The following is a 27,654-nucleotide window of genomic DNA, read 5'->3' on the forward strand; positions in this document are numbered from 1 at the left end:
GCCCCCGCCCGACGACAGCCGCCCACTCACCTTTTGCACCTTGTTGATGCGGTGAGCAGCCCGGTTATCTTTGGCCTTTTGCTGAGGGACAAGGACACAACAGAGCGCTTTGTGCTTAGCCTCAAGCCCAGCCCCCAACCTTGCCACATTGCCTCCTCAGAACTCAGTCCTTCCTAACCCAGCTGCTTTAGGGATGACAGGAGACAAGAGAAGAGGGACAGAAGGAGAGAAGGAACTGAGATGAAACCCTTCAGATGCTTCCACGTCAGGTCTCAGGCTGGCCCACGCTGTCTTACCAGGTAGGGGGCTTTGTCAGCAGCTGGAACCTTTCTCCAGAGCTTCATGATTTGTTTACATCGGCTAGACCAGTCTGGAGAGCAGAACGGTAAGTCAGAGGAGGCTTGGCAGGTGACCCCTCCACCTGCCAGGTTGTTTCTCTTGCCCTCGCCCAGAGGTACCTGGGTAATCTTGCTTGAGATTAGGAAAGTTAATGTTGGCATAGAGTACAGGTGAAATGGTGGAGAGCTGGCCCAGTTCCTCATCTTTTTCCCAACGCTGTAGACTCCGCTGGTTATAGGACAGTCCGTCGCCCTCACCCTCTGTGGTAGGGGTGGTGGGAGTGGAGGGGGTGGTGCCCCCTGAGCCTGTCCAAGGGCTGTCTGGCTCACCGGGTTCTGGGCTAAAGAAGCCCCCGCGCTCCCTGGGGCGCAGGGGCAGAGAGTCACAGAGGGTAAGGATTTCAAGACCCACCCCAGACAAACCACCCAGAGCCCAAGTCACTGCTCTTGAGGAAGGCCACTAAGAAGGGAGTAGGAAGAGCAAAGGAGTTGTCTCTTTAGTGGCTCAGAATCAAAAGGAGGCGAGGCAGGGACCATGCAGAGGGAAACGCCAATAGGGACCACCCATGACAGTTAAGCGTAGATACCAACCTAGAATCCAAGAAGGGAGACTGGCAGAGGCCTGGGTAGGAGTCCATTGGGCTGCTGGAAGGGAGGCTGCCCAAAGGGAGTCCACCTGCAACAACACCAGGATCAGGGAGGGAAAGGAGCAACAGCCCACCCAGGGACAAGGCTGGCTTGGCCACTTGCATCAGCCCTGTCCTAAGCACCTTGGAGAAAGGGCCTCTGCAGTGGTGTACGGTTGCCTTCTAGGCCAGGAGTTCCACAACCCAGATGCTGCTCTCTTTCTGAACCCAGCACATCCTTAAAGAGCTGCTGCAGGTCCTTGGACTCCATCTTGGGCAGTTCTGTGGGAAAAGGACACAGTGCTGAGTATGAGGTTCATATGACACCACAGATCTACAAATGGTCATGGCCAAGGAGGGCAAGCAGGACTCTCCCACCAGAGCAGGCTAGGGCAGTTCCACAGACAGGACCTTCTCTTCCCATGGAGGACTCTTGTAGAGAAGAAGACCACACACAAGCCTTACCTTCTGTGGGAATCTTGTCTAAGTCGGAGCTAAGCATTCCTTCACCTGGGGTACCCGGCTTCTCAGGGTCACTGGGCACTGGCGATGCCTTTACACCCCCATCCTCAAGCCCTGCAACTTCCAGAGGAAAACCACCAGTCACAGAGGTATGAGGTACCACACAGGCCACGAACCACAGAGGCATGGAACAGTGTCCAGGCTCCAGCTCTGGCAGTGTTTAGGAGCAGAGCCAACTGATAACAAGCAAAACCAAGACAGGACCCAATTCCCCCACCAGTCCTCACCTGGTATATCAGCCATGCCCTCAAGACCACGGGACTCTTCATCTGCAACATCTGGACCATCGTCTCCTACGAGCAACAGTTCCACTCCAATCAGAGATGAATGACACCTGACGCCCAGAATGGGGCCCTTGGACCACCCTTAGTTGACCAGCCCTCCCCCAGACACCTCTGCCAACTACGAAGCAGAAAGGTAGGCTAGACACCTCAGAACATGTCATTTCCATCAACTGACCTTTGTGCGAGGCAGTGAGCTCCTTCCTCTCTGAACCTCCATCCCCCCGGGGCTTTTGAGTTCCCAATCCGAAGCTTGGCCGGCCCACCCCAACTGCAAAAAGGGCCTTCCGACTCAGGTCCAGCAGTTCCTTCCCAAAGAAGGCTTCCTGCAGGAGGGAGGAGTCGAGAGAAATGGTTTCTTGATGCCCTGTAGGTGCAGACCTCCCCTCACCTGCCCTGGGGAGCCTGAAACCTGCCTGCAAATAAGCAGGGAACATGTCCTCCAGCTTGCTCTTCCGGCGCCCTCTCCGCTGCTGCTTCTTCTTCTCGTCCCCCTCAGCAACGCTTGGCTCCACAGAGCCCTCTGTAGGCAGATCAGGAGGCATCACTGCGGACAAAGAGGGGCTCAGACTTTCTGGAGACACCAGGCATGCCACAGTCAACTCTGGAGGGAGACCCTCCCTACCTACTCCTTCCCCAACCAGTCAGACCCTCCACCCACTCTTCCCTTCAAGTAAATGCACACCCTGTCTCTCTGGCACTGCCCCATGCTGTGATCCCCGCCTTCTTCCCGGACCCCACTGGTGCCCTCACCCATCTCACCCTCGTCGGGCTGCCCATCCCCACTCAACACCTCCGCCTGTGCCGCAGGCCCCCTTTTCACACGTGCATGAGTTTTCCGCTGCCGTACCATGAAACCACCAATGCCTGTGAGAAATCAGAATTAGGGACGAGAAGCCACCGGAGACCTGGTGAGTGGCCTCTTACTGCCCCTCAACCCACTCCGGGCCCTTACCCGGCCGATAGGGTTTGCGCTTGCGTTTTTTGCTCTCCTCTGTCTCCTCTCTGCCAGGTTCTACATCAGGGCTGGCAGGACCTTCTAGCTTAACCTCACACTCCATGTGCTCCACCCCACCTGCACGGAACACCAGAGACGGAGGCAGGTCAGAGCAGTGGGCCCTTGAATCCTTGTCATCCTGAATGAGGGAACCCAACAACCTGCCACAGAGCCACCTGAGCAAGACCAACAGCGCTAGGGGAGGACCGGCAGTGGCCGTGGGGCCCTACCCAACATCCCAACTCCAGTGGGCTGGGCCTTTCCCACTATCTGCCTTTCTCTGAGATTCCCCAGCCCAACCTTCACCCTTGAGCAGCTCGTCAGTGTCCAGGTCCCCATCCTTCTTGTCCTCAGGGCCAAGGGCATCTGAGGGCTCAGAACCCTCCAGCCCTGCCTCGCCTGGGAGGCCTAGCCGTCCTCGCCGCTGGCGCCGCTTGTGCAGTGGTGACATGGTCAGGTTACGCAGCACGGCCATGCCAGTTTCTGTCAGCCACACACCCTCGAAGCGAAAGAACTGGGGCTCTGGACAACAGGGAAGAACATATGACCCCTGGACGGAGGCCCAGGGAAACCAAAACTCCAAATTTCAACCCCTGTTCCCCGCTGAGACATAAGCAGTGACAGACAGGTCCTGTCAGACTCCAAGGGCTGGATAACAGCCACCACCGGAGGCCCCAACCGTGACTGAGGGACACTGACATGAGTCTGTTAGTGCAGAAACCAAGCTGTGTCCAGAACCTATTAACCACGGGTTCACCCAATGAAATCTCAAGCTGTCAAGGGACAGGAAGGACTCTACTTGCTGGACGCCAGCACACAGCACCCTAGACTGCAAGAGCGCTGCCCACATTGTGACAGAAGAGATGACCTTGTCCCCTCTGTAAGAAGAAAGGTGTGCTCTCTTGAATGAGATTCTTGCAGTAGAGAAGCTGACTTGCCTGGCAAAAGGGCCACATCTGGAGATTGGGAAGCTTTGGTTCTAACCATAACGTGGCCACTAACTTGGTAAGTGGCCTTAGGTGTGGGCCATTTACCCTGAGGATGGAGCAGAGATGTCTTAGCTGGTTTGGATACTCAGAATCTCTGGGACTTACCTGGTTCTTTTACCTTCACTGGTACCAGTTCTGGTGGGGCAACTGGTGCTGTGAGAAGGACAACCATAGGCAGCTTAGGGCCCGCCCCGAGGCAAGAGACACCCGTCCTCTTGGCTTCTTCCGCGCCCGCCGACACTCACCCACAGGTTTCACCACATAGGGCTGACAGGAAACACAGTCAAAGCCTTCATCAGCAGCTTGCTCCACTTCATCCTCTGTGAAGAGGCTCTCACAGCCAGCATGCATCCACCTGGGAGGAGGGAGACAGGGATGAGCACAGGCAAAGCCAGCCGACACCAGCACATGGAGCAGACGTGGGGAGAAAGGGACGCTCTCACCGTTCACAGTGGCGACACTGGATTAGCAGGTCTTCCTCCACATAGGGGGCATGACAGACAGGACAAGTCACCAGGCTGGCACAGGGCCCGCAATGTGTGTAACTATTCTGCCATTCACAGTGGAAGCCAGGGGAGGCGGCCCCACACTGCATACAAGACACACACCTAGGAGAGGCAGAAGGACCTTCAGCACCTAACCTAGGTTCCCGGAGGTACTCCCACTGAGAACCAAATCAGCAAGCTGGTTTCCTAAACACAGGTTATCACGCATTCAACACTGTATCTATTCTAACTGTATCTCAGGCCCATTCACCACCTCCTGTCAGACCCTTGAAAGACTCCCAGGCTCCTTACCACTTGCATTTCCAGCCACCCTTGGGCACAGTGAGCAGTGGAGGGTCCAGGCAGTATGTATGGTAGCTAATGTCACAGTCATCACAGAGCAGCAGGCGTGAAGGGTCGGAGGCCTGGCCGCAAACCTCGCACACAATGCACTCCACACAACGCCAGCCTTTCAGCAGCATCACCTTGGTGATCTGGTACAGAGAGAGATGCCTCAGGTGTGTTGGGGGCAGGGGGAGGCACAGGGTTTATACGGCTGAAAGCCAGACCTCTGAGCAGAGAGATGTGTACAGAGCACTCTTTGCCCCCAAAGGTGAGTCTCCAGAGGCTCCCGGGATCTCTGCTGACAGAGAACAATCTCACTAGTCACAGCCCCACTCCGAGAATGAATTATACGTCCTTTACTAAGCAGCCTCCCCAAACTGATGACAGATCAAGGTTCATTTCCCTCAGCTTTTCTTCACCTTTTAGAACCTGTTACTAATACAAGCTAGTAAATGTTAGTAGTGGATTAATTAATAAAGTAATAGTTTTGGAAAAACTCCAAAGGATCGATTATGCCTTAGGTTAAAGAATTGCTATCTATTTGTAGATGTGCAGTTACGCTTTTGATTCTATGATCTACTTCCAGACTATACTATGGTTTTGTTGAAACAGGGTCTCAACTATGTAGCTCTGGCTGTCCTGGAGCTCACTATGTAGACCAAGCTGATCTGAAACTCACAAAAGATCAGCCTGCCTCTGGCTGGGACTAAAGGCACACGCCACCACTCCTCACCATATACCATGCTACTAGTAAAGTTGTCAGCATTTACACAATGGACTGAATTCCACCAGCAAGTTTTGTCTACGCAAAGCAACTACAAAGTCCACCCTGAATTCCCAGGCACTTTTCTCCAAGTTTGACGGCAGTGACAAGTAAACAGTGACTTCCAAGACCCACAGCCACTTAAGACATCGTGTGTCAGGCTGATGAGGTGGTTCAGCAGATAAAGGCCCTTGCCACCAAGTCTGATGACCTCAGTTTGATCTCTGGGATCAACATGGTGGAAAGAAAGAAATGATGCCACAAGCTGTCCTCTGACCTCAACAATTACACCCTGACACATGCACTCCTCCCCGCCCCGCCCGCCCGCCACCAGATAAATGTCATAAAATAATAAAAACAGTGTGGCAAGAATGGGGACTAGGTAACAGAGGACTGACCCTGACTGCAGCCCGTCCATCTTGGGCCCTGAACTCACCTTGCTGTTGACACAGTAAGGGTGGTAGCACTGGGAACACTGGGAACAGGCCAGGAGGTGGCCCTCGGCCCCCCGGCCAAAGCTGCCACACACCACACACATGTCCTGTGGAAACACAGAAACCCCAACGTCCAAGCATGCCTCTGCCCCTGCCTCTGTCTCTGTCTCTCTGTCTCTCTCTGTACGGGGGTGGGGGTAACGTGGAAGAAGTCAAGGGTTTCTTCTATTACTTTCTAGCCTATTTTTTTGAAATGGTCTCTCAACAAACCTGAAGCTCACAATCCCAACTAAGCTGGCTAGCCAACAAGCTCCTGGGACCCACCTGTCTCCTCCCCATTAACACTTGAGGTTCCAGGCATGTACAGCCATGTCCGGCTTTTAATAACTATCGGGGCTTTGAACTCAGGTCCTCTGTAATGCAGAGCAAGCATTACTCCTAAGTCATCTATCTAGCCCTGCGAGTAAGTCTCTTCGCTATCCCAGGTCCCAGCCAAAGACGAGGAAAGTAATCAGAAGCCCATGTCACAGCATTAAGACACTTAGTAGGTCACCAGGGGACCCTTGCACCTCCCACTCAACTCATAAAAGATGCACCTCCCTAAGATGCCCCTCCTGGCCTGGTCAAGTAGTCAGAAATATAGTCCAGCATCAGTAAACATAAGAAGTCACAGGAAGACAAGCCAGGGTAAAGATCTGTCTGTTAAGACTTGTATGTGACAAAAACACAGCAGTTTCCAGATGATTTATTTAAGTGGCAACATATACAGGCTACCTGGACTACATCTCTGCCCTTTTCCCTATTCGGGCATTCACCATCCACGTCCTCACTAGCTCGGTATCCCAGGAAGCAAAGTGGGTCCCTGGTTTTTCCCATCCACCGTCTCAGCAAAGTTAGTTCGCACACACACAGAGCGAGCTCTGCATGCCCACTCTCCCCGCTAAAGCTGGGCCATCCCAGTTCAGTGCGGTACCTGCATCAGAACAAACTTGTCCGTGTTGGAGAAGAGAACCACCGTATTCTGCATGGTGTCGTCATCTTCCTCCTCCTCCTCCTTGCTAGGAGAACTATCAATATCAGCCACCTTCATAAGGAGAAAGTTGCAGAAAGTGAAGAAGAGAAGCCTGCCCCAGCTCAGCCATCCTCTCCCTCAGACCCAGGAAAAAGGTGTGAATTCCTGGCTAACATGAAGGCCTTGTCAAGTAACCAGTGACACTCCAATTTCCCAGCTGGGGCCCAACAGCAAGTTCAAGAACCCTCAGGGCCAAGTCGTCAAGCCCTGGACTAGTAGGCAAAGGGCGGACAGGATTTTCAGCGTGCTTAACTCTGAAGCAGCATGTGAAGCACGGGGGGGGGGGGGGGGGGGGGGGGGGTTTGCAAAGCCTGTCCTTACTACCAAGGTCTCAACGGAAGAAGTGGTGGACTTCAGTCGAGCCCGTCCTCGCCCTCGGCCGCCATGTGCTCCTCCACGAGGCCGGCGTCTTCCTGGGAAACTACTGCTACGACCCTGAGTGAGGGAAGGCGACCGTTACAGGGCCAAGCATGCTGGGCCCACAAGCCTGGAGGGAAGAAGGACGGCCAAGCGAGGGGAACAGTTTAAGGAGGAAAACAAAGACCTAGAGGTCCCACTTAGAGGACAGGAAAAAAGCCAAGTTTCCAAATAGCAGCAAGTAGTGACCAGTCAATCTCTGCTTCCAAGAATGGAGAACGTGGGATAAGGACAAAAACAGTAACAAAGATAACTGGAGAGGACCAAGCTTTGGGTCCCAGTTCTACTTCTGAGAGCCCGTGGACCTGGGTAAATCACCTCCTCCTCTACGCACAGGAGTCCGCTAGGCAAAGCTGGACTAAAAGATCTCCGTGTGGATCCAGACTGCAGAAAGTCAGGTGCAAAGGCAGCTCAGGGCTGTAACTGACCCCCGGTGGCCGAGGGGCCTCTTACCTGTTTGATCCGGGACCGGGCCGGGGAGCTGCGCCGCCGCCCTTTGTCACCCTCCGCTTTGCCCCCGCTGACAGTTGTCCCAGCGTCACATAACAGTGAGTCATCAGTCTCTGGCAGTGAGTCGGTACAGAGGCGCAGGGAGCCCTCATCTCGGGCTGGACTAACATCTGTAGACACGCCCAGCTCCATGGACAAGGAGCCGCCCCCCTCAGGGTCAGGAGAGCCCAGCAGGGGCTCTGAACCAGGAAAACTGGCACTGGCATCGCCCTGGCTCAGATTAGAGATCTCATTAACAATGTCTGATTTGATGAGAGTGGGCGGCATGGGGGCCACTGGTGCACCAGGCTCCTCCTGCTCTTCACAGGGTGAGCCCTGTCCTGCCTGCTTGCAATCCGGGCCATAGACCTCCATAGGGGTCACAGCGGTCAGCTCCTCAGGGTCCAGGAGCACAGGAGAACCTTTAAGTTCACTAGCCAAACTGCCAGGGGTCTGTCCAGTCTGTGACTGTGAAGTGTTAGCATCAGTCCCATCTAGAGGGGCTGTGTCTTCTTCCAAGCCAGAGAAGTCATCCAGGGCAGGGGCGGGGCTGGGGGCAGGGCAAGAAAGGTCCCCCATAGGGGATGGCAGAGGGCTGGTGGCCCTGGGTTCCAAGGCTGGGCACTCAGGTTCTGGACCTTTCTCAGTCTCCATCTCATGCAGCTCAGCGTCATCTGAGACATCCACTGCCTTCTGCACAGGACTCAGTGGGGAGGGGATAGACAGTGGCAGAGCGGGAGGTGAACATCGGGGAGGAGAGGCTGGAGGAGGCAAGGAATGCTGGAGGAGTGGAGAACAAGGTGGAGGGAGGGATTCCATGAGGATAGGAGAAGCAGGTCCCATCGGGGAGCCTGGAGATGGCGGAAGGATCATTGGGGGTACAGGCTCAGGGTCAGTGCAGTTAGCTTCTGGTGGAGGGCTGATAGGTGTCTCTAGAATGGGGGCAGCCAATGGTGACTCAGGGTCACTGTCCCCTTTGGCACCAAAGGGGTACTCTAACTCCCCCAAAGGAGACAGGGCAGGAGGAGCCGCCGCTGGAAGAATGGGTGAGAGCGGAGGAGGAAGAGGATCTGAGGGACAAGAGAAAAAGAGAGGCTCTTAGATTAGATGTGCCATAAAGGGTTAAGACTGGCCCAGAGAGGGGACATTAACAGCTCCTTACCTGGTGGCATCAGCTGAGGTGACAAGGCTGGCTCCCCCGAGAGGGACAAGGGCAGCTCCTCAGGAAGTGGGGACAGAGATGGGTCCCCAGGCTCAGTCAGGGCTGGCTCTCCGAGCATGGGGGATAAAGGTGGCTCCCCAGCTGGGGGAAACAAGGGCAACTCCTCGGGTGCAGGGCACTGGCTTGGTTCCTCAGGAGGTTCTTCAGGCCGAGGAGATTGGTATAGTTCCTCAGGCTTGGGGGATAGGCATGGCTCCTCAGGCATGGGGGACAGGCAAGGCTCCTCAGATTGGGGAGACAGATGTGGTTCCTCAGGCTGAGGGGACAGATGTGGTTCCTCAGGCTGAGGGGACAGGTGTGGTTCCTCAGGCTGAGGGGACAGATGTGGTTCCTCAGGCTGAGGGGACAGATGTGGTTCCTCAGGCTGAGGGGACAGATGTGGTTCCTCAGGCTGAGGGGACAGATGTGGTTCCTCAGGCTGAGGGGACAGATGTGGTTCCTCAGGCTGAGGGGACAGGTGTGGTTCCTCAGGCTGAGGGGACAGGTGTGGTTCCTCAGGCTGAGGGGACAGGTGTGGTTCCTGAAGCATAGGGGACAGGCATGGCTCCTCAGACTGTGGAGACAGGGGCAGCTCCTCGGGCTGGGGACAGAGTTGGGGCTCCTCGGGCTGAGGAGACAAGTATGGTTCTTCGGGCTGAGGGCAGAGTCTCGGTTCCTCAGGCTGTGGTGACAAGGGCGACCCCTCCCGCGGTAGGGACATGAGGGAGTCCTCAGGTGGAGGTGAGGTGGGAGAGTCCTCAGGGGGAGGGGACAGTCGTGAAGCCTCAGGTGGAGGTGAGGTGGGAGAGTCCTCAGGTGGTGGGGACAGGGGAGATTCCTCAGGTGGTGGGGACAGCCGTGATACCTCAGGCAGGGGGGAGAAGTGTGACAGGACAGGCAGCGGGGAGAAGCGTGATACTTCAGGTGGGGGGGACATCGGTGAGTCCTCAGGGGGTGGGGACAGGCGTGATGCCTCCGGAGGGGGGGACAGAGGCGACTCTTCAGGCGGAGGGGATAGAGGAGACTCTTCAAATGGCGGGAACAGACGAGATGCCTCGGGTGGAGGGGACATGGGTGACTCTTCAGGTGGAGGGGACATGGGTGACTCTTCAGGTGGAGGGGACAGGCGAGAAGCTTCAGGTGGTGGGGAAGTGGGCAATTCCTCAGGTGGAGGAGATAGAGGAGATTCCTCAAATGGTGGAGACCGGGGTGAGGCTTCAGGCGGTGGGGACAGGGGCGTCTCTAGTGCAGGAGATCGGGGTGACTCCTCCAATGGAGAAAAAGGTGAGGCCTCAGGTGGGGGAGACAAAGGAGACTCCTCAGGTGGCGGAGACAGGGGTGACTCCTCAGTCGGTGGGGACAGGCGTGATGTCTCAGGTAGCATAGATTCAGGTGATTCCTCAGGTGGCGGGGACAGGCGTGAGGCCTCGGGTGGTGGAGATGTAGGTGACTCCTCAGGTGGTGGGGACAGGGGTGACTCCTCAGGCGAGGGCAGCAGTGGCATCTCCTCGTTTAGGGGAGCCTCCAACTGGGCTTCAAGTTGGGTCCCTGCTCTCCCTGTAGACACAACATATTCTATTCCTACCTAGCTCAGATCTGACTCCACAAAAAGTGAAGGGTCTGAGGCAAAGCAAAAACTGTCTCTTGCCACAGAACAAAAGATTAATTTCAGGGACCTTTAAACCCTACTCACCTGGTGGTTTGGCTTCACGTTGCAGGGGCCCCGGGTCCTTGGGTTGCATAGAGGTCGCGTGCCCACCCTTTGGCTGCCGTTGGCATGCAACGTAGAGAGCACCGGGCTCATCAGTGGGGACGTCACCAGGCTCTGGGGGTGGAAATCTGCAGAGGGCACAGGGAGCAGGCACTGTGGCTCTCAGCAGCTAACGGCTCCAGAGAGCGTCCTGGGGCGAGGCATATCCCGTGGACCGCACTGCGGACTGTCCACTTCTCACATGGCCCCTTCTGCTGTCTCAGTCTACGCCACTTACCTGCCACGGACAGGTGGGCACTGCTCGGCAACGGAAGCGACAGGCTGACGTCCCTGGGCTTGGTGACAGTGGTGACAGAGTGAATAGTTCTCAAACCACTCAGAGTTGGGACTCAGCTCTGCTGAGCCCGCCCCACAGGCCCGGCACACTCGGCATGTCTGGGGAAGCAAGCGGGCGAGACGGGCACTAGTCACCCCACAGTGCAGGGCAGGCGTACACACGGCTGGGGGGTGCGGGCAACTCTGGAGCTGCTGAGGGAGGTGGCATCAGAAGACACTCACCGCACACTTCCAGGAGTGGGCAGGCAGTCCCTCTATCGGTGGCTTTAAGCAGAAAGTATGATGCCCCTTGTCACAGGTCTCACAGACCAACATCTTAGAATCATTCCCAGGTTTCCTGAGGGGTACAGGACGCATTATGGGATCCCTTCTCACATCATCCTCTGCTCACACTTTGCATGTGGCTACACTTCAGCCCTCGCTCTTACCTGCAGGCTTGGCACTCTTTGCATTCAGGGCACTGCCAGCCGGCACGCTTGCGGGCAGTCAGAGCAGTGTCCAGACAGGCTCCATGATAGTGATGCCCACAGCTGGTACAGAAGAAGAGGTCGCACAGCTCCCCCGGTCCCTCACACACTGCACAGCGAGCCTCCTCTGCAGCAGGAAGGAAGGCACAGTGCAGGTCAGCTGTGGGGTGCGCACACAGTGATGGATAGCTACCAGGCACTTCATGGACACAGAATAAGAAAGTTACCAAGTGCCCATCAAATAGACGCCAGGTACTATTTTTGGCACTGCAGATAGCGGAGTTAATAAATACAGGCAAAGCCCCTGTACGCACAAAGTTTCCATCTATCTTCCCGGGACAGAAGGACTCTGCAATTTCAGACTTTGAAGAATGCCTGGTGGAGTACCAGATCCAGGGCACACTTGGCCCTTCATTTGCTCTCTATCCAAAGACTCTGACTTCTCACCCAAGTGTGCAGCCCTCTCTCTGTGGTCTGGGCAGAGCAGCTGCAGTGTGTTCATGGATAAGAAGGAACCGCTGGCAGTGGCACACGGAAAGTGGTAAAGCCGTGGGCATCCCGGCGAGCGGCAAGGAACGGAGGCACCGAACCTGGCGCAGTGCGAGCAGCGCTGTGAGGATGGAGAGAAGCCTCAGAGGCAGCCGCCTCTCTCTGGAGGAAGCTGAGCCAGCAGCCCGTCCGTCCGTCCGTCCGTCCGTCCTCAATAGGGCCCACTCTGCCTGACTCTCGCAAGCCCACCAGCCCTGCCTTCACCCACGCAATCCTCTGACCTCAGCCCTACCTGTGAGATCCCTGAGAAGATGGCCTTGTCCACACCACGCAGTTCCGGGCCATCCTGTCCCCATACACCTGCTGACCACACAGCACACCAGTGATGTGCCCAGCAGTGCCCTTCATAGGTGGGAAGAGGTCGACAGACAGGAACAAATTAACACAGGGACCAGTAGCTCAAGGCTGCCCAGTCTCCACCCTGCTTCCTAACCCACCACCTCTCTCACTTACCTCCAGGTTCTCCTAGGTGGGCAGGTGTAAGGCCCTCAGGGAAACCAATCTGTGACAGGTCCCCACTGGGCAGCACTGCTTCACAGGGCCCCGGGTTTCCCCCAGAGGACACCACTGGAGACCGGGGCCAGTCAAATGGCAATTCAAAGCGTTGTAGCTCTCTCTGCCCGTGCAGGCTGGGCTCTCCGCAGTTACAGAGAGCACAACGCCGTGCTGGACCCCCACTGTGGACACACAAACATCAGCACTGGGCCAGCCTCTGAGAACCCCAGGACTGGCAGACCCATGCATCCTACTCATTTCATTCTCCTACATCCTCTTCTGCAAAGCCCTAGACACTCCAACCAAATCTTTATGTGTCCAGAAAGTCCCGTTTTCCACAAACAAATTACCTGCAGTCATGAGGAGGCTTCTGAAGCCTGGGACTCCCAGAACTGGGGACAGAGACCTCCCCAACACACAGGTTAGGAAGGTCTGGCTCAGTGGCACCTGGCTCCTCAGAGGCTGCAGGTCCATCAGCTGAATAAACAGACAGAAGAGTATGTGTCAGCCTGACTTAGATTACCAAGTTCACTCATCAGATACATGAAATTATCTAAAACCTCAGCAGCTCACAGAGATGGCATTTCAACGTTTGTCTCAAAGAACCAAGTTCTTCAATTACCTGTCTATTACAGACTTAGCCAGGACTTGTGCCAGGACCAGAAATAAAGGGCTACCATGAGGAGCCAAACGCTGTCAGCAAACTCAGAATTTATCCTACTCACCTGCCGGTTCTGAATCTTTATCTTCACCAGGCGGCTTCTGGCTGTCCATCCCTCTCTCCGACTGGGCAGGGCCCTCTCGGGGAGACCTGTTGGTGCCAAAAGATACTTGTATATCCAGTAAACTTCTCCAATGAGCCTTTTTCCCATTATAAGAAGTCAGCTAATGGTAATCAAACCCTTTAGACATCAGAGACAACCCTTGTCTACAAACCTCTATAGCAATGACAAGTAAAATCATTCTAAGTCTTATCCCAGTTCTTCCCATACCTCATGTTTACATACCTCCTTCTTTCATCCTGGATTCTCAAGGTATCTATTCCACTCCCCCACTTCCACCCTCCTCTGTAACAATCCCTAGGGCAATCACATCCAACTCAAAATACATCCAGTTACATTTAGTACAATCCATTGTCTCATCTTAACTCCTGGGCCCTACTCCCTGGCCTTTATCCTTGGGTCTCCAGTCAGCTACCACCCTACAGTCCTGAAAGTAGCAACCCACTGGTTAATCATGACCCAGAAGTCTCAGTCATGCCAAAATCCCTCTCTCAAAAGGCAGAGTCCTAGGGTCTTGCAAGAGATTCAACACAGTACTAAACTAAAGGCTAGCTATGAATAGATCTCCACTGCTTTCAACAAGGACATCGCAAACACAACAGACGGAGCCCTCAATTGCCAGGCATGAAAACTCAGGACCACCACTGGCCCTAGGCCTAAATAAGCCCTGGGTCTCACCTAGCATGAAGGCCTCAGGTTGTTGCCCTTAGCAACGCCAACTGCCCTTCTTCCTTAGATGCTCCTAGTAGTTAACAGAAGTGGGCCTTAAGAGTTACTGAGCATGTGTAAGCAGGCCTGGGGCTAAGCATGCTGGGAGTTGTAGTCTCAGGAAGCACATTGCCACTTGGAGGAGGGCTAAATGGGGCAGGACATAACAGAGCAGAATAGTTTCCTTCCTCTTAAGTCAAGCAGGGTTTCCAAATACTCACAGAGTTAACGGTCCCTCTCTCCCCTCTCAGAGTCCAGCACATATCAAAACCCAGTGAAATACACAAGTCTACATCTGAAAAGGTTAAGACCCACAGAACATTGGGTGAATTTTCTTTGCCCTCCAAGGCAGCATAGTAAGTAGTATACAAAGATTGAAAGGAGTCAGGAGTAAGAATTACAGAGGTGCCAGGCCTGGTGGCATATACAACAATGCCATTTCTTGGGAGACAGAAGCAGAGGGATCATTGCAAGTTAGAGGCCAGCCTGATCTACACAGAGAGCTCCAGGCTAGTCAGAGCTACACAGTTAAAATGTTTAAACAGCCAAGAATCACCAAGATTATGACTCGGAAAGGAACCCTACATAAGAAGGTTGAAAGGCAAAGTGCCTACAGCTGTTAGGGAAGAGGGTGGGCCCTTTTCTTAATCAGAGAGTCGAGTACATCTAAAGAAGGTGCTGGTGAGGTGTGGAGAATCCCAGAAAAAGAACTGCAAATAATGAAAGTCTGAGAAGTTCATCTCCCATCTTTTCCTCTCCTCCATCCAGCCAGTGATGACACCAACCTGGGTACAGATAATCCTGTCCTCTAAAACCGGACAGCACACATCCCAGTCAAGCACTTGGGGCTGAATAACAAGGGAAACACTCAGTGCCCCAGATCAGAAATCAGTTCCCCGGGAACGCGCTATCACTATTCCTAAGTTCACAATTTCATTTCCAAATGCCGTGTCAAAGTAAAGGGGGTTACTCTCCTTCCTCCTAACACTCAGCCCCTCCCGGGTAAGGGACTCAAGGCCTCACCTGACACCCATGACCTCCATTCCCAAATCACCTCTTTCCCAAACCTTACACACAACAGACCGTTTAAAGGAAAGCAGGATGCTTATCTGGCCAGCTTACAGAAAAGCGCTCTGAACTTCAAGAGGCCCATGCAAACCACCTGTGGGAAGTGGGAACTGAAGGTCAAGACTCAAGCCAGGCCCCTTTTCCTACTCAACGGTCACACCAAAGGTCCAAGAGGACTTCAAAAGTTCTCTAAATGTTTGCATCTCACCATATTTTCCTTACAGATCCTCCACCAACTTTGTTCTCAGAGTTGAGGCCGAGGGAGCCACCAACAGAGACAAATGGGAAGCGACAGTGATAATAGAGTGGGTAGGAGGAGGACCGCCTCACACAAGGCCAGAGGGACAAATTCCTCTGCCCTCCTCCCCCAAGCACAGCCTTCTCAGGCTGGTAAAGCTAGCACTGCCCAAGAAGGTACAGAAACTACCTTCTTCATCTAGCCTTGAGGAACAGAGTAGCAATGCCCTCCAAAGTAAGAGGTACAATCTTACTCATGGAGCTATGGAAGACTGAACAGCAAAGAGCCACCTGTCCTTTTTCTGTGCCGTCAAGAACCCAGGAGCATCTCCAAGAAGCCTGAAACCTTAGCCCGACTCCTCAAGCCTGCAGCCCAGCATCTTGACCGAAACACCAAGTGCCAAGGCAATCAATTCCCTGGAGGCATTTAAACAAATAAAGGCAAAAGGTTCCCCCGGCCCATCATTCCAGCCCACCATTCACAGCCAGTAAACACAGACACACACATAGATCCCAAGGGGGTTTTCCCTGGATCGAAACTAGGCTAGTACCTGGGCCAGGCTTCCTCAGTTCTAGGAGTGGACACCTCTTAGCTTTACATCTAAAAGGCCCAAACCAGCAAGAAAGGAGGCAGAGATTTACTCAGCCACTCGCCTTCCTGTGTTCACCCTAGACCAATAGATTTCACTCCATTTTCTCTTCGAGGGAGGAAATGGAGGCTTGGAGGGGTGAAAGGCTGGAGTAGGCCCTTGAGTGAACAGCTCTTCAGTGGGACTCAGGACTTCCTGGTTCCCAGCTAGAGAATCAAACCACACCTCTCCCCACCCCCATTTTCGGGCAGCCCTCTAGGAAGGAGCCAAATGGTAACACATTGTCCCTGGGACAGGTCAGCCTAGGGGGTAGCTAGAGCTAACAAGGTACAGTGCCACCGGAGGAAGTCACTGAAGAGCAGACAACAGAATCAGAGACCACAGGTGACAGCTCCTCTTACTCCACCACCCCTGTGCTACCTCTCAGAAATCTTCCAAGGACAGAACCCCCACTTTCCCCTTTCTGAGACAAGACTCAAAGAGATCTAGCAAACGTATTTTGGAGGGGGTGAAATGAGGGAGCAAAATGCACTAGCCAAATCCCTGCTGGGCAACATGACAGGTGTGAGAGAGACTGTCCCAGCCCAGGGCCCAGAGGCTGAGGCTGGAGGTTCATGATGCACCCTTCCTGCGGCATATACACACCCCTTCTCCCCAGCACCTCCTCCCAGGGGTGGAAACACTGGCTTCCAGCAGAAAATCGCACAAATAAAGTCATTTCTCCACCAAAGAGAGACAGGCCACCCTATCCTGCAGGGCTGAGACAGCGTCAGAGAACTAGTTACCACTCAGTGGCCAGAAAAGCATTGTAGAGGTCTGGCAGGGGCTTTCAGGATTGGCCGGGGACTCATGGGCAGCTAACTCTCTACACTAGGCCCAGAGAAAGCAGGAGACAAAAGCCATTTTTTTTTTTTGCAGCCCACATTCGTAGAGAACAAATCTCAACGGCCTCCTCTATAATCCCCGGGAGATTATGTCCATCCCGAGAGGAGGGGAAGCAAAGCAGGTTAAGACACCACTAGGCCTTGCTGGGGTCACTTTGCCAGACAGGGGTAGTTTAAAGTTGAACAGCAAGGCCAGAGCTGCCCCAGCCCCACCTCCTTCTTGCCCCAGCCACCCACTTCATCACACCAGTTTCCACCCACCCTTCCCCGAGTGAAGGACCCAGAGCTCCTTGAGTTTCCCAGACTGTTTTGGGTGCCCGGCTAGGTAGGAACAACATTAACGTCCAATCTGGCAGTAAGTCCGACCTGGCAGTGGCACCCCCGCCCCAGGTTGCTCTGTCCCAAGGAACCCTGGGGGGTGGGGGTGGGGGACAGCAGCCTGGGATTGGTGCTGGCATTGGGGCCTGGGTACTAGTTTGGTCGAACTCCCTCAACACAAAAATAAACAGGCAGAGAGGCTATCTGGACATGTTCCCAAACTCCTGTAGTTCCCCGAACCCCCAATCTTAAAAGAGGCACACCCCAAGAAACCAGGCCTCAGTTCTGCCTTGGCGGCTGGCTCAGGTTCCCTTGACAGACCCTGCCAAAGGAGCCTCCCCAGCTCTGGCACCCCCTTCTCCAACCTAAAGGCCAGCACCGGCCAAGATAGTCCATCTGGCTGTGCCCCCAGTCCAACCCTTTCTGGGCCCAGGCCGGGCGGACTTCACTCACCTCTTCACAGGGCGATCCAGAAATCTTCATCCGAGAACATGGCCAGAGCCCGGGCCGCTCCCCGACCTCCAACCGCCAGAGCGATCACAGCCGCCCCCCACTCGGGGGGGCTTAGGGGGGCCAAGAACGGTAAATCCAGGTCGGAGTGGCCACCCTTCCCCCGAAGAAGAGGAAAAAAAAAAAAAAAAAAAAAAAAGCAAGAAGCCAAGAAGGGTTCTCTGCCTCGGGTTCCAGCAGTTTAGGTTTCCATGGACAGCCCCAGGGCGGCGAATCCCGAGCGGACACAAAGAGAGCACCGGTGGCTTTGATCTTGGGCGAGCAGGCTCCGCATCCGCGTCGCCGGGCGGCCTTCCAGTCCTAGGGCCCGGCCAGCGCCCCGGCCGCCCGCGCCGGGCTCGGGCGGAACGTCGAGGCTCTCCAGATGGAACGTCGAGGCGCCTCCCCAGCAGCCCGGAAGGAATGCCGCGCCGCGCCGCGCCGCGCGCCGGGCCCGGATGGAACGTGAACCCCTCGCAGCCGCGCCGAGCCCCTCTCCCCGCCCGGCCGGCGCCCCGGGGCCGCGCGAGCTACGGCGACGCGGAGCCGGCGGGGCCGAACCTGACACACACCCAGCGCCGGGCTCCGCGACCCCGAGCGTCCCCCCTCGGCGGCTTCGAGCCCCCCACCTTCTGCTCCCCCCCGGGGAAGGGAGGAGGGTTGGTGGGCGAGGAAGAGGAAGGGGCGGGCGGTGCGAGCCCTCTGCCCGCTCCCCTCCGGCCGCTCCAGGCCCAGCGCTCGCCTCCCTTCCCCTCTGGCCTCGGGAGCTGCCCCGCCCCCGGCCTGGCCGGCTGTGGTCCGCAGCACCCCCTAGACCCCCGGCAGGCTGTGATCGCGGGGGGTCTAGAGGTGCATGGTCCAACCCCGGCTCCCGGCGCCGGGGGGTCAGGAAACTGAGCGGAAAGTGGGGAACGAGGCAGCCATTTGCAACCGGAGAGGAAAGTAGTGCAGCGCGGCGCCGCTCCGCCTCCCCCCCTCCGCCTCCTGCTCGGCCGGTAGGGTGGTTCCTGCGAAGAGGCTATTTCCTCGCCAGAGAGCTGGGCAGCGGTCGCAGAGACTCGAGGAGCGTCCGGCGCGAGATCCAGGGGGGGCCTTTTGCCTGGGGAACCCCACTCACGAAGGGGAGAAAGGAGAAGAGGAGGCCCTATTTTGTGTTGGAGCGGGGCGGCGGAGGGGTACAACCTCTTGGAGGAAAGGCTGTGACTCTGCAGTTCTACGCACACGCTCCGGGATCCCTCCGCCGCAGGTTAACCCCTACTGCGCCAGGCTGGCCGCCAAGCAGACACGTGGGAATAAAGCCCCCCTTCTTCTCCGCCGCGGCCCAGGAACTGCTTCCTTTACCTTCTGGGTGGTGAAACTAGGATTCTAGCCACTTCTTAATTCTCTTCCCGAAAGTCATTGACCCTTGAAACTCCATGCTTTGGCTGGGGACAATCTTTGCCATGGGGGGGAGGGGGGGGAGGAATGGAAAAAGAGCCTGGAGATTGGCCGCTGCTCTGCATCCTGGGAACTGGAGTCCGCAAATGGAGAAAGTGAGGCACGGCGCCTGGCGCTGCAAAGGGTGGGTTCTCGTCACGTTCGGGGGACCGAAAGAGAGCTGGACGAGTCTCAGGTCTTCTGACTCCAAGACCCTTTCGTGCGGAAGGACTGTCGGTGTCCCCAAACACCACTTCCCTACCAAAACATCTATCTAATCTAGAGTATCCCACCCCGCATTTAATTTTTCCCGAAAATCTTCTGAACCCCCACCCCCCCACCCCCGCTAAATAGTTGGCTGGAATATTGTTAATCTGGATAAGACTTTGGCAAGCGCTCTCACCCCAAGTCTGAATGAGGAAAAAAAAAAAGAATTACCTTTTCTGCATAGACTATACATGGAGTAAGCAGGTTGAGACAAATTAACTGTGTACTTGATACTTTATATCGTCTTAGTTTTTCCTCACCAGCATTGGGGCATTATCTCCATATTACAGACGAAAAGCCTGAGGCTAAACTAGAGGAAATGTCCAAGGAGTCACCCTGAGAAGTTAACCCATAATTCAAACCAAAGGCAACATTTTCCCCTTAGATTTAAATTTAAAAAAAAAAAAAAAAAGATTTAAGGGCCGTGAGATGGCCTGGAGGGTAAAAGGCACTTATGGAAGAACTGGGTTCAATCCCCGTGACCCACCTAGTGGAAGAAGAGAACTGCTAACACGTTGTCCTCTGACCTTCACATACCCATTGTGCCCACACACAAACACACATGATAAATAAGTAAATGTAATTTTTTTTTAATTTAAATTTAAGTGGAAAGAAGTTGGCAAAGTCGATCTGAGGCTGCCTTTGTGGGAAAAGTACAGCAGGATTCATTCTGATGGAAAGGTGCTGTATCCACAGGAATATAGCCATTAGATACATGTAGCTATTCAGTGCTTTGAAATGTTGGTAGGTGGTGCAACTCAGTAACTTAATTATAACTATGTTAAACTTAGTTGTGTGTGACCTTCCATGTTGGACAGTGCGGATCAGGCCATGGTCGCAGGAAGGATCAGTAGTAGACACATCCTGCTAGCCATACATTGCCATCATGTTTTCTAGTCTGGTCACTGAAACCTATTTCAGCAAAATTTTTAAAGAAGTTTAACTAGGAGTTGAAAAGCGGAAGGCACCTCCCTGCTGCCTGTACCCAAAAAGGAAATGCAGACCCTCACTAGAAGACACTAGTACTGACTGATTAATCTATGATGGACTACCCTGAACATTGTGTATATTACCTCAATTTTTGCTTTTTTTTTTTTTTTTTTTTTTTAATCACACAAGGTCTTATTATGCATTCCTGACCCACCTGGAATCTGCCATCTAGACAAGGCTACTCTAACTCAGATCTATGTTATTTCTGACTCCTAGGACCTGGAATTAAAGGCATGTGCCACACCTGGCCCCTCATTTCCCACTTTAATCCTCTGAAACACTTAAAAATTTTTATTTATATGTGTATTTGTATGTATCTTTGTGAGTTTATGTGCACTACATAGATGCAGGAACCTCCAAAGGCCAGAGGAGGGCATCAGAGACCCTAGAACTGGAGTTACAGGTGGTTGTGATCTACTAAGTGGGGGCTGGGAACCAAACCTAGGTCCTCTGCAAAAGCATTAAGCACTCTTAACCACTGAGCTCCAAGGCTTTTTTTTTTATGTGTACGTCTGAATATGTGCATGTACATGTGTGTATGTCTGTATATGTGAATGTAATATCAGGGTTAGGGCTATTCCGTGGAGCTGGAGTTACAAGCAGTTGTAAGCTGCCTGATCTTGGGAATTGAACTCAGGTCCTTTGTAAGAGCAGGACATAGTCTTAACCACTGAGCCATCTCTCCAGCCCCAAGGCTTGTTTTTTAATACAAGGTCTTCACCTGAGTTTGGCACTGCAATCCTGTAACGTGGTAATGTGAAGGCAGGAGGAAGATGAGGACTTCAAAGTCATCCTCTGAGCTGAGATGGCTCAGGAGGTAGTTTGCTACCAAGCCTGTTTGTTGTAGAATATTACTTTAAGGTGTGTTGCATTTGTTTATGCTGTGGAACATTTGCCTTAATGATGCAACGATGTGTTGCATTCCTTTATGTTGCATTTGTTTAACTCTGTGAAGCTGTGTTGCTGTGCCTGCCTAAGACACTTGATTGGTCTAATACAGAGCTGAACAGCCAATAGCAAGGCAGGAGAAAGGATAGGTGGGGCTGGCAGGCAGAGAGAATAAATAGAAGTGGGAAAAGAGAGAAAGGGAAAAGAAGGGAGATCAAGTAGTCAAAGAAGGAGGAAGACTCAAAGGGCCAGGCATCCATGGAGTAAGAGTGAAAGTAAGATATACAGAAGTAAGAAAAAGAAAAAGCCCAGAGGCAAAAGGTAGACAGAATAATTTAGGTTAAGAAAAGCAAGCAAGAAACAAGCCAAGCTAAGGCCAGGCATTTATAATTAAGAATAAGCCTCTGTGTGTGATTGATTTATTTGGGAGCTGGGTGGCAGGCCCCTCAACAAGAGGAAAAAAATAACTAATAACACCTGTTGATCCCCAGGACAGTGGATGGAATCAATTCCTGAGAGTTGTCTTCTGACCTCCATACTTGCACCACCGAGCACACATACATGCACACACACACACACACACACACACACACACACATACACACACACACTCTCTCTCTCTCTCTCTCATCAAAAGAACAAAAAAAAATTATTTTTTAAATACCAGGCTTTGTGGCATCCATCAAATTCCAGCTACTGGGAGGATTAAGCAGCATTGGCAGAGCCAAGGCCTGCCTAGGCAACTTAGCAAGTCCCTATTTCAATATAATCAGAGGCTGGAGTGATTGTTCAGTGGTTAAGAGCACTCACTGGTTGATCTTCCAGCTGACATGGGTTTGGTTCCCAGCACCTTCTTAGTGGCTCACAACTATCCATAACTCCATTTCCAAGAGATCTGATGCCTTCTTCTGGCCTCAGAGGGCACAATACAGGAGTGGTGCACAGATGTACATGTAGGCAAAAGCATACAGTAAAAATAAATCTTTTTGTTATTATTTGGATGATTGCTTTTGTTTGGGTTTTTTTGTTTTGTTTTGTTTTTTTGAGACAGGGTTTCTCTGTGAAGCCCAGGCTGTCCTGGAACTTACTCTGTAGACCAGGCTGGCCTCAAATTCAGAGATGTGCCTGATTCTGCCTTCCAAGTGCTGAGATTAAAGGCGTGCACCACCACCACCACCCAGCTAAAAATAACTCTTACAAAAAAGAAAATCAAGCCGGGTGGTGGCGCACGCCTTTAATCCCAGCACTTGGGAGGCAGAGCCAGGCAGATCTCTGTGAGTTTGAGGCCGGCCTGGTCTAGAGTGAGATCCAGGATAGGCACCAAAACTACACAGAGAAACTCTGTCTCGAAAAACCAAAAAAAAGGCAAATCAAAACTCTCTTGAGGGCTGACTAGATGGCTCAATGAATAAGACACTTCCTGCCATACCTGAAGATCTGAGTTCGATCCCCAGAACCCACATTGTAAGAGAATCAACTCTAGAAAGTAGCCTTCTGTCTTCCACTTAAAAGTTACAGTACGCCCACACACATAATACTTCTAAAATATATATATTTTTTAAAAAAGCAATAGCTGGGCAGTGGTAGTGCACACCTTTAATCCTAGCACTTGGGAGAGACAAAGACAGGCAGATCTCTGAGTTTGAGGCCGGCCTGGTGTACAGAGTGAGTTCCAAGACAGCCGGGGCTACACAGAGAAACCCTGTTTCAAACAGAAAAAAGGACTGGAACTATAGCTATATATATAGGCCAGGATGGTCCCCTTCCTCAGCCTTCAAAAATGCTAGGATTCCAGAGGCGATATCCACAGCATACCACCACACCTGAAGCCAGCTTAACCACACTTCACAAATGGGGAACTCAGGCTGCCTGGGTACTTCAGCTTCTGGTACTTAGCAGAGAAGGTCTTTGTCCTCTGTTATGCTATAGTGCCTCTTAGGTAACCCTTACAACTCCCTTTGAGGACGACTTTGTGGGGGTGGGTGAGTAGTCAAGGAAGATAGAGGGAGGGGCTGGAGACACAGCTCAGCTTATGCAGAGGACCCATGTTCAGTGACTCACCACCCCACGGCCCTGCTACACCACCCCGCCACCCCACTACAGCTCCCCACTACAGCTCCAAGGAATCCGATGCCTCTGCCTCCTCAGATACCTGTACTCACGTGTATATCCCCACACACTTGTAATTTTAAAAGTAGAATAAAAAGACCCACCCCTTACTAGCTGAAATACCCACCCTACTGCAACACATAGGGCAGAAACACCTAAAATATATAGCACAATTCCAAAGGTGTGCAAGGCACAAAAAGATAGTCAAATGGATAAAAGAAAAAACAAAACACTATATTGAAAGGGGAAAGGGACATGAGGGTTAGCAGAACTAATGTCCACCAAGCACATCACTTCTTGCTTTTCTCAATTTTCTTGGTTATCACACACTTCTAGTCTCTGCCTCTACTCTCCTTGACATCATTAGAAACAAGGGGCTTCCTTCCTCCGTGTCAAGGTCCCAGGACAAGTTACTCAGCATACGGCAGCTGGCCACTAGAGGGCGCTGTATCTGTAGTTAAGGGGGCGCTTCAGAACCCACAAACTCAGATGGGTGGGGCAGCCCAACAGAACTTGAAGTATAGAAAAAAAGAAACAGCAAAATAGATGAAAAAGACCAGTAGTTAAATCTTAGGGTCATGGTCCTTAGTGAGGAGTAAGATAATATTCCATACTAAATAATGAAACCATCACTCCTCAGCTCTCTTCAGACACAGGGAAGTCAACAACAAAGGATTTCTCAGTTTATTTGCAAATATACATTGTCACCCCAGGAGCCAGCTCTACTTCAGAACTGCCAAGCAACCAACACCCTCACCCAACCAACACCCAAAACCTACCCAGGAGGGTGGGTCCTGGATAATCAATGCCCAAGACTCATATTCCAACTGTGCAGAGTGTAAAAGTTCATTTAGAAAAACAAGGAGTTAGAAGCCAGTGTCCATGAGACATCTTGCCCCTTTGTAAACATTAACACCAGGCTACCATAACCTGGGATGAGTGTGCAAAAATGAGGGTACCACACTGTGTGTGCCCAGAGGGCCAGGGACATAGTTGGCATCCATGCCAGTTGAGTCCCGAGGGTCTGCTCCCCACTGCAGGCTGGAAAATGCCTGCAGCAGAAACGAGGCAGCTAGTCCATGTCAAGAGCTCACATGAGATAGCATCGGCGGTCTGGCCCGTAAGAATTCTCCACACGGGCAATTTCCTGGATGACTTTGATGAAGATCTCTTGAGTTAGCTACAAGAAATAAGCAGATTCAGAGGTAAGTTGGTGCCAATACCACCCAGCCCTGAGGCAAACACACCACTCTCTTACCAGCCCCACCACCAAGCGGTGCGTAAGGAAGAAAGACACTGTTAACCCGTCACCAAGTGGGCTCAGCACCTGATTCTCTCGAGCAGATGACTCCATAAACGTCGCACCCCAAGACTCGGCTAGCTTCTTCCCATCAACGGCCTGCACCTCTCTGGAAGCACATTTAGAACATAAAGATGGAAGGCAGATAACAACCTCTGCAAGTTCTCTGAAAGTGCTTTTGAGATTTAGATTTCCTCTGGCGCTTCACACCCCTCCCCCCAGGTTTGATGAGGGCGAGGTGAGGAGAGAGAAAACACATGGAAACAAAAGCAGCATGGGTATGTAAGACTGAAGCTTGAAATATGGATTATGGATTTATGATAAGACTGTCCGTAAATAACCACCAAGGTAATGATGGCTAGGCATGGTGACCCACCCCTATAAGCTCAGCTGGCACTATCAGAAAGGAGTTAAAGGATAGCCTGGGCTACACGGTGAAGATCCTGTCTCAAACAGAGCCAGGAAGGGCTACAGCTTGACTGATCCTCAGTAAACTCACTTCCCTTTGCTGTGAGCAGCAGAGACTTACACACCTGTCTGGAGAGAGATCTGCCTTGTTCCCCACCAGCACCACCGGCAGCCTGTGATGAAACAGTGGTTACTACGGTAGGATTAGAAGAGCCCCTTCCCCATTCTCGATGGACCCCAACTACTCCAACTACAGCAAGGCTAGATGATTCCCCAAACAAGCCAAGAACGATCTACGTCCAGCCTCCTTGAAGAATTCACAATTTTGCTTTCTTCCACACCCTCATGCCCACACTCTACTTCCTAGGGCCACTTACCGAGTTTTACCGTGGCCTTCATGGAGCTTTTGGTACAGGCTCTTAACGATCTGGAAGCTTCAAACATAAGAAATAGAGCTATAATCTTAGTTCTAGGGTAATTGTTGAGTCCTGCCAAGCCCCACTCAAAATTTTAGTCACGTACCTATGCAGAGAGGTGACAGAATACACCAGGACGTAACCATGGACCCCAATGATAAGGGAATAGGGCAGAATGCTGTACTCATCCTGACAAGAAACAGAAGCGTGAGTATCTGTTGTTAAGGGGGCCGAGGTGGGACTGCATACAAGTGACCCTCCCTGGGACATTCCTGGCTCCCATTAAACAAAGTATTTATGAAGCAGCTCCAATGAGCCTTTGCACACTGTTAACAGATCAAATGTTTTTCTTTTCATGCTATGTCACACATGAACCACACAGACCACAAGACGTTATGTAGGGTTGAATTGCAACATTTGGACACCCTACCCCAACTGGTACCTGGCCCGCTGTGTCCACTAGATGTAAATGAAACTCATCTTTGCCAAGAGTCACTGTCTTGCTGAAAGCTGGAAAAACAAAGAGGAAAACTTCTTGACTGTGAGGCACGTTGAAGGGCCAGTGATGTGTATTCCTTTATATTCCTGACCCTGGGGGTGACACAGACAGATGAGTTCCAGGGAACTCTCCAGGAAACTGGAGAGACATGCTAGGGTTCTTGCTCTCCTTATCTACAGTATAGTGTAGTATAGATTCTATACTATCCTGGGCTAGAACCTTGCAAATTCCACTCTCTAGACCACTGATTCTCAACCTGTGAGTCACAACTTTTTGAAGGGCCGAATATCATATATCCTGAATATCAGATATTGACATTACAATTCACAACAGTAGTAAAATTACAGTTATGAAGTAGCCATGAAATAATTTTATGGTTGGGGAATCATCACAACATGAGGAACTGTTTTTTTGTTTGTTTGGCTGGGTTTTTTTTGTTTTTTTGTTTTTTTTTTTTTTTCCGACAGGGTTTCTCTGTGTAGCTTTAGTGCCTGTCCTGGATCTCACTCTGTAGACCAGTCTGGCCTCGAACTCACAGAGAGCCGCCTGGCTCTGCCTCCCAAGCGCTGGTATTAAAGGTGTGCACCACCATCGCCTGGCGAAGAACTGTATTAAAGGGTCACAAGCATTAGAAGGTTGAGAATCACTGCTCTTGACACTCACAGGATTCCCAGAACTGATTAAATGAATACATAAATAAATCAGCCCCTTGGTAACAAAGAAATCCCAAATTAAGGAGTTGGAGAGGGCAGCCAGTCCATCTAGGTTCCATCCCCTTCACACTAAAGAACACTACTCACTGTTCTCCACTGTAGGATCGTAGCCTTCCAGGAACTCGCCTTCCACAAATTGATGTGCCAAAGATGTCTTCCCTTTAAGGACCAGAGATTGTTGTAATGCAATCATCCATCCATAGTCACACCTTGTGTCCTTTCGGACTGTGGCCAGTACCAAAACGCACCCCAAATCAGCTTCCCAGTCAGTGAGAGACCCCAAGCAATGCTTCCCCTTGGCCCTATTATTACCAACATCCTTACGCGTTGATTCCGCAGCATTTTGGCTACTGGGATGCATTCAGCAGCGTCGCAGGAAGCCTCTTCCTGCCCCACCCCACCTCACCCTTCGGAAGATCCAGGATATAGTGCACCAGCCCAAAGACACTTGCAAGTGTCAGCCCCACGTAGACCTCCACTGTGCCTTCAAATGCTGATCGCTCCCCTGCTCCCAGAGTAATGCGGGGACCACTGATGCAACCACAGCCCGGTCCACTTTAACCCTTAAGCGCTCCTCTTCCAGCATCCCTCCACCCTTCCATCGCCTGGCAGTAAACCCGACTTCTTCCCAGGCCACACTGGCTCCTCGCATCACGTTCCCGCGACAGCGCGCCTCTTCTGGCCACAAAGCATCGGTGCGCTGGTGCTCTCGGGAGGGCGGAGACTCACCTACGGAGCGGTACCCGAGGATGGCCACCTTCCTGTAGCGCACCAGCGGCATGACAAGACGCCGCCCCGAGGGGCTCCTAAGAGCGCGGGCCGAGAGAGCCCGAAGACCAGCCGGGATGCAGTAGGCGGTGGAGCCCGGGAAGGGCAGCAGCTCACCCAAGCTACGCCGGGCAAGCGGAAGGAAAACCAAAACAAGCCGCGCGCCCCAGGCAGGCCACGTGATCACAACACAGCAGCTCTACGCAAGGGAGCCGGGCGCCGGGGCCGGGGGAGGGGCGGAATACCCGGCCGGGCGGCTCCCGGCTCCGCCCCCTAGGCTGCTCCCC

The 27,654-nt window shown here is 52.8% G+C and overlaps 2 protein-coding genes across 18 annotated transcripts in view; both read right to left on the reverse strand.

The window, feature by feature from the left end:
- Kmt2d (lysine methyltransferase 2D) overlaps positions 1–17,876 on the reverse strand; it is a 38,784-nt gene extending 20,908 nt beyond the window's left edge. For 5 of the 14 annotated variants that reach the window (XM_052748867.1, XM_052748876.1, XM_052748875.1 and 2 more), the window contains exons 1-31: positions 17,558–17,876; positions 13,243–13,328; positions 12,868–12,994; positions 12,476–12,699; positions 12,255–12,364; positions 11,921–12,083; positions 11,435–11,600; positions 11,229–11,343; positions 10,948–11,105; positions 10,653–10,798; positions 8,921–10,516; positions 7,723–8,828; positions 7,174–7,287; positions 6,754–6,864; positions 5,783–5,887; positions 4,551–4,732; positions 4,197–4,361; positions 3,999–4,108; positions 3,859–3,906; positions 3,065–3,286; positions 2,723–2,842; positions 2,521–2,634; positions 2,180–2,314; positions 1,946–2,089; positions 1,714–1,779; positions 1,430–1,546; positions 1,109–1,246; positions 930–1,014; positions 459–700; positions 297–370; positions 31–81 (exon numbers count right to left, since the gene is read on the reverse strand). In XM_052748867.1, the coding sequence (XP_052604827.1) occupies positions 31–81; positions 297–370; positions 459–700; positions 930–1,014; positions 1,109–1,246; positions 1,430–1,546; positions 1,714–1,779; positions 1,946–2,089; positions 2,180–2,314; positions 2,521–2,634; positions 2,723–2,842; positions 3,065–3,286; positions 3,859–3,906; positions 3,999–4,108; positions 4,197–4,361; positions 4,551–4,732; positions 5,783–5,887; positions 6,754–6,864; positions 7,174–7,287; positions 7,723–8,828; positions 8,921–10,516; positions 10,653–10,798; positions 10,948–11,105; positions 11,229–11,343; positions 11,435–11,600; positions 11,921–12,083; positions 12,255–12,364; positions 12,476–12,699; positions 12,868–12,994; positions 13,243–13,291 (6,303 nt within the window). In that variant the 5' untranslated portion in view covers positions 13,292–13,328; positions 17,558–17,876. The remainder of the gene's footprint in view (positions 1–30; positions 82–296; positions 371–458; positions 701–929; positions 1,015–1,108; positions 1,247–1,429; positions 1,547–1,713; positions 1,780–1,945; positions 2,090–2,179; positions 2,315–2,520; positions 2,635–2,722; positions 2,843–3,064; positions 3,287–3,858; positions 3,907–3,998; positions 4,109–4,196; positions 4,362–4,550; positions 4,733–5,782; positions 5,888–6,753; positions 6,865–7,173; positions 7,288–7,722; positions 8,829–8,920; positions 10,517–10,652; positions 10,799–10,947; positions 11,106–11,228; positions 11,344–11,434; positions 11,601–11,920; positions 12,084–12,254; positions 12,365–12,475; positions 12,700–12,867; positions 12,995–13,242; positions 13,329–17,557) is intronic. The other 9 variants (XM_052748873.1, XM_052748872.1, XM_052748866.1 and 6 more) reach the window with 9 other exon arrangements.
- A 6,057-nt stretch (positions 17,877–23,933) lies between these two features.
- On the reverse strand, positions 23,934–27,597 carry Rhebl1 (RHEB like 1). Of its 4 annotated transcripts, none has more exons than XM_052747512.1 (8): positions 27,329–27,597; positions 26,687–26,758; positions 25,830–25,897; positions 25,494–25,576; positions 25,349–25,405; positions 25,097–25,144; positions 24,591–24,672; positions 23,934–24,443 (listed from the first exon to the last, which is right to left on the reverse strand). In XM_052747512.1, exons 1-8 carry the CDS (start codon positions 27,378–27,380, stop codon positions 24,354–24,356), a joined length of 552 nt encoding a protein of 183 aa, XP_052603472.1. In that variant the 5' UTR covers positions 27,381–27,597; the 3' UTR covers positions 23,934–24,353. The 4 variants fall into 4 exon arrangements, with proteins under 4 accessions (XP_052603472.1, XP_052603473.1, XP_052603474.1 ...); XM_052747513.1 differs by lacking the exon at positions 27,329–27,597 and adding an exon at positions 26,912–27,304; XM_052747514.1 differs by lacking the exon at positions 27,329–27,597 and adding an exon at positions 26,924–27,303.
- Positions 27,598–27,654: the final 57 nt, after the last annotated feature.

This window comes from Peromyscus californicus, unplaced genomic scaffold (genome assembly GCF_007827085.1).
Source record: "Peromyscus californicus insignis strain IS unplaced genomic scaffold, ASM782708v3 Scaffold_20__1_contigs__length_68692818, whole genome shotgun sequence".
Taxonomy (NCBI): Eukaryota; Metazoa; Chordata; class Mammalia; order Rodentia; family Cricetidae; genus Peromyscus; species Peromyscus californicus.

Bases quoted from the DNA above. Each gene is read 5' to 3' on its own strand.
- Rhebl1 (XM_052747511.1), bottom strand. From the start codon at position 26,960: ATGCATCCCAGTAGCCAAAATGCTGCGGAATCAACGCGTAAGGATGTT. The intron at 25,898-26,686 runs GTGAGTAGTGTT...TTGTTTTTCCAG, and splicing joins CGATCCTACAGTGGAGAACA to CTTTCAGCAAGACAGTGACT. The intron at 24,673-25,096 runs GTGTGTAAGTCT...ATGTGCTTCCAG, and splicing joins GCAGATCTCTCTCCAGACAG to AGAGGTGCAGGCCGTTGATG.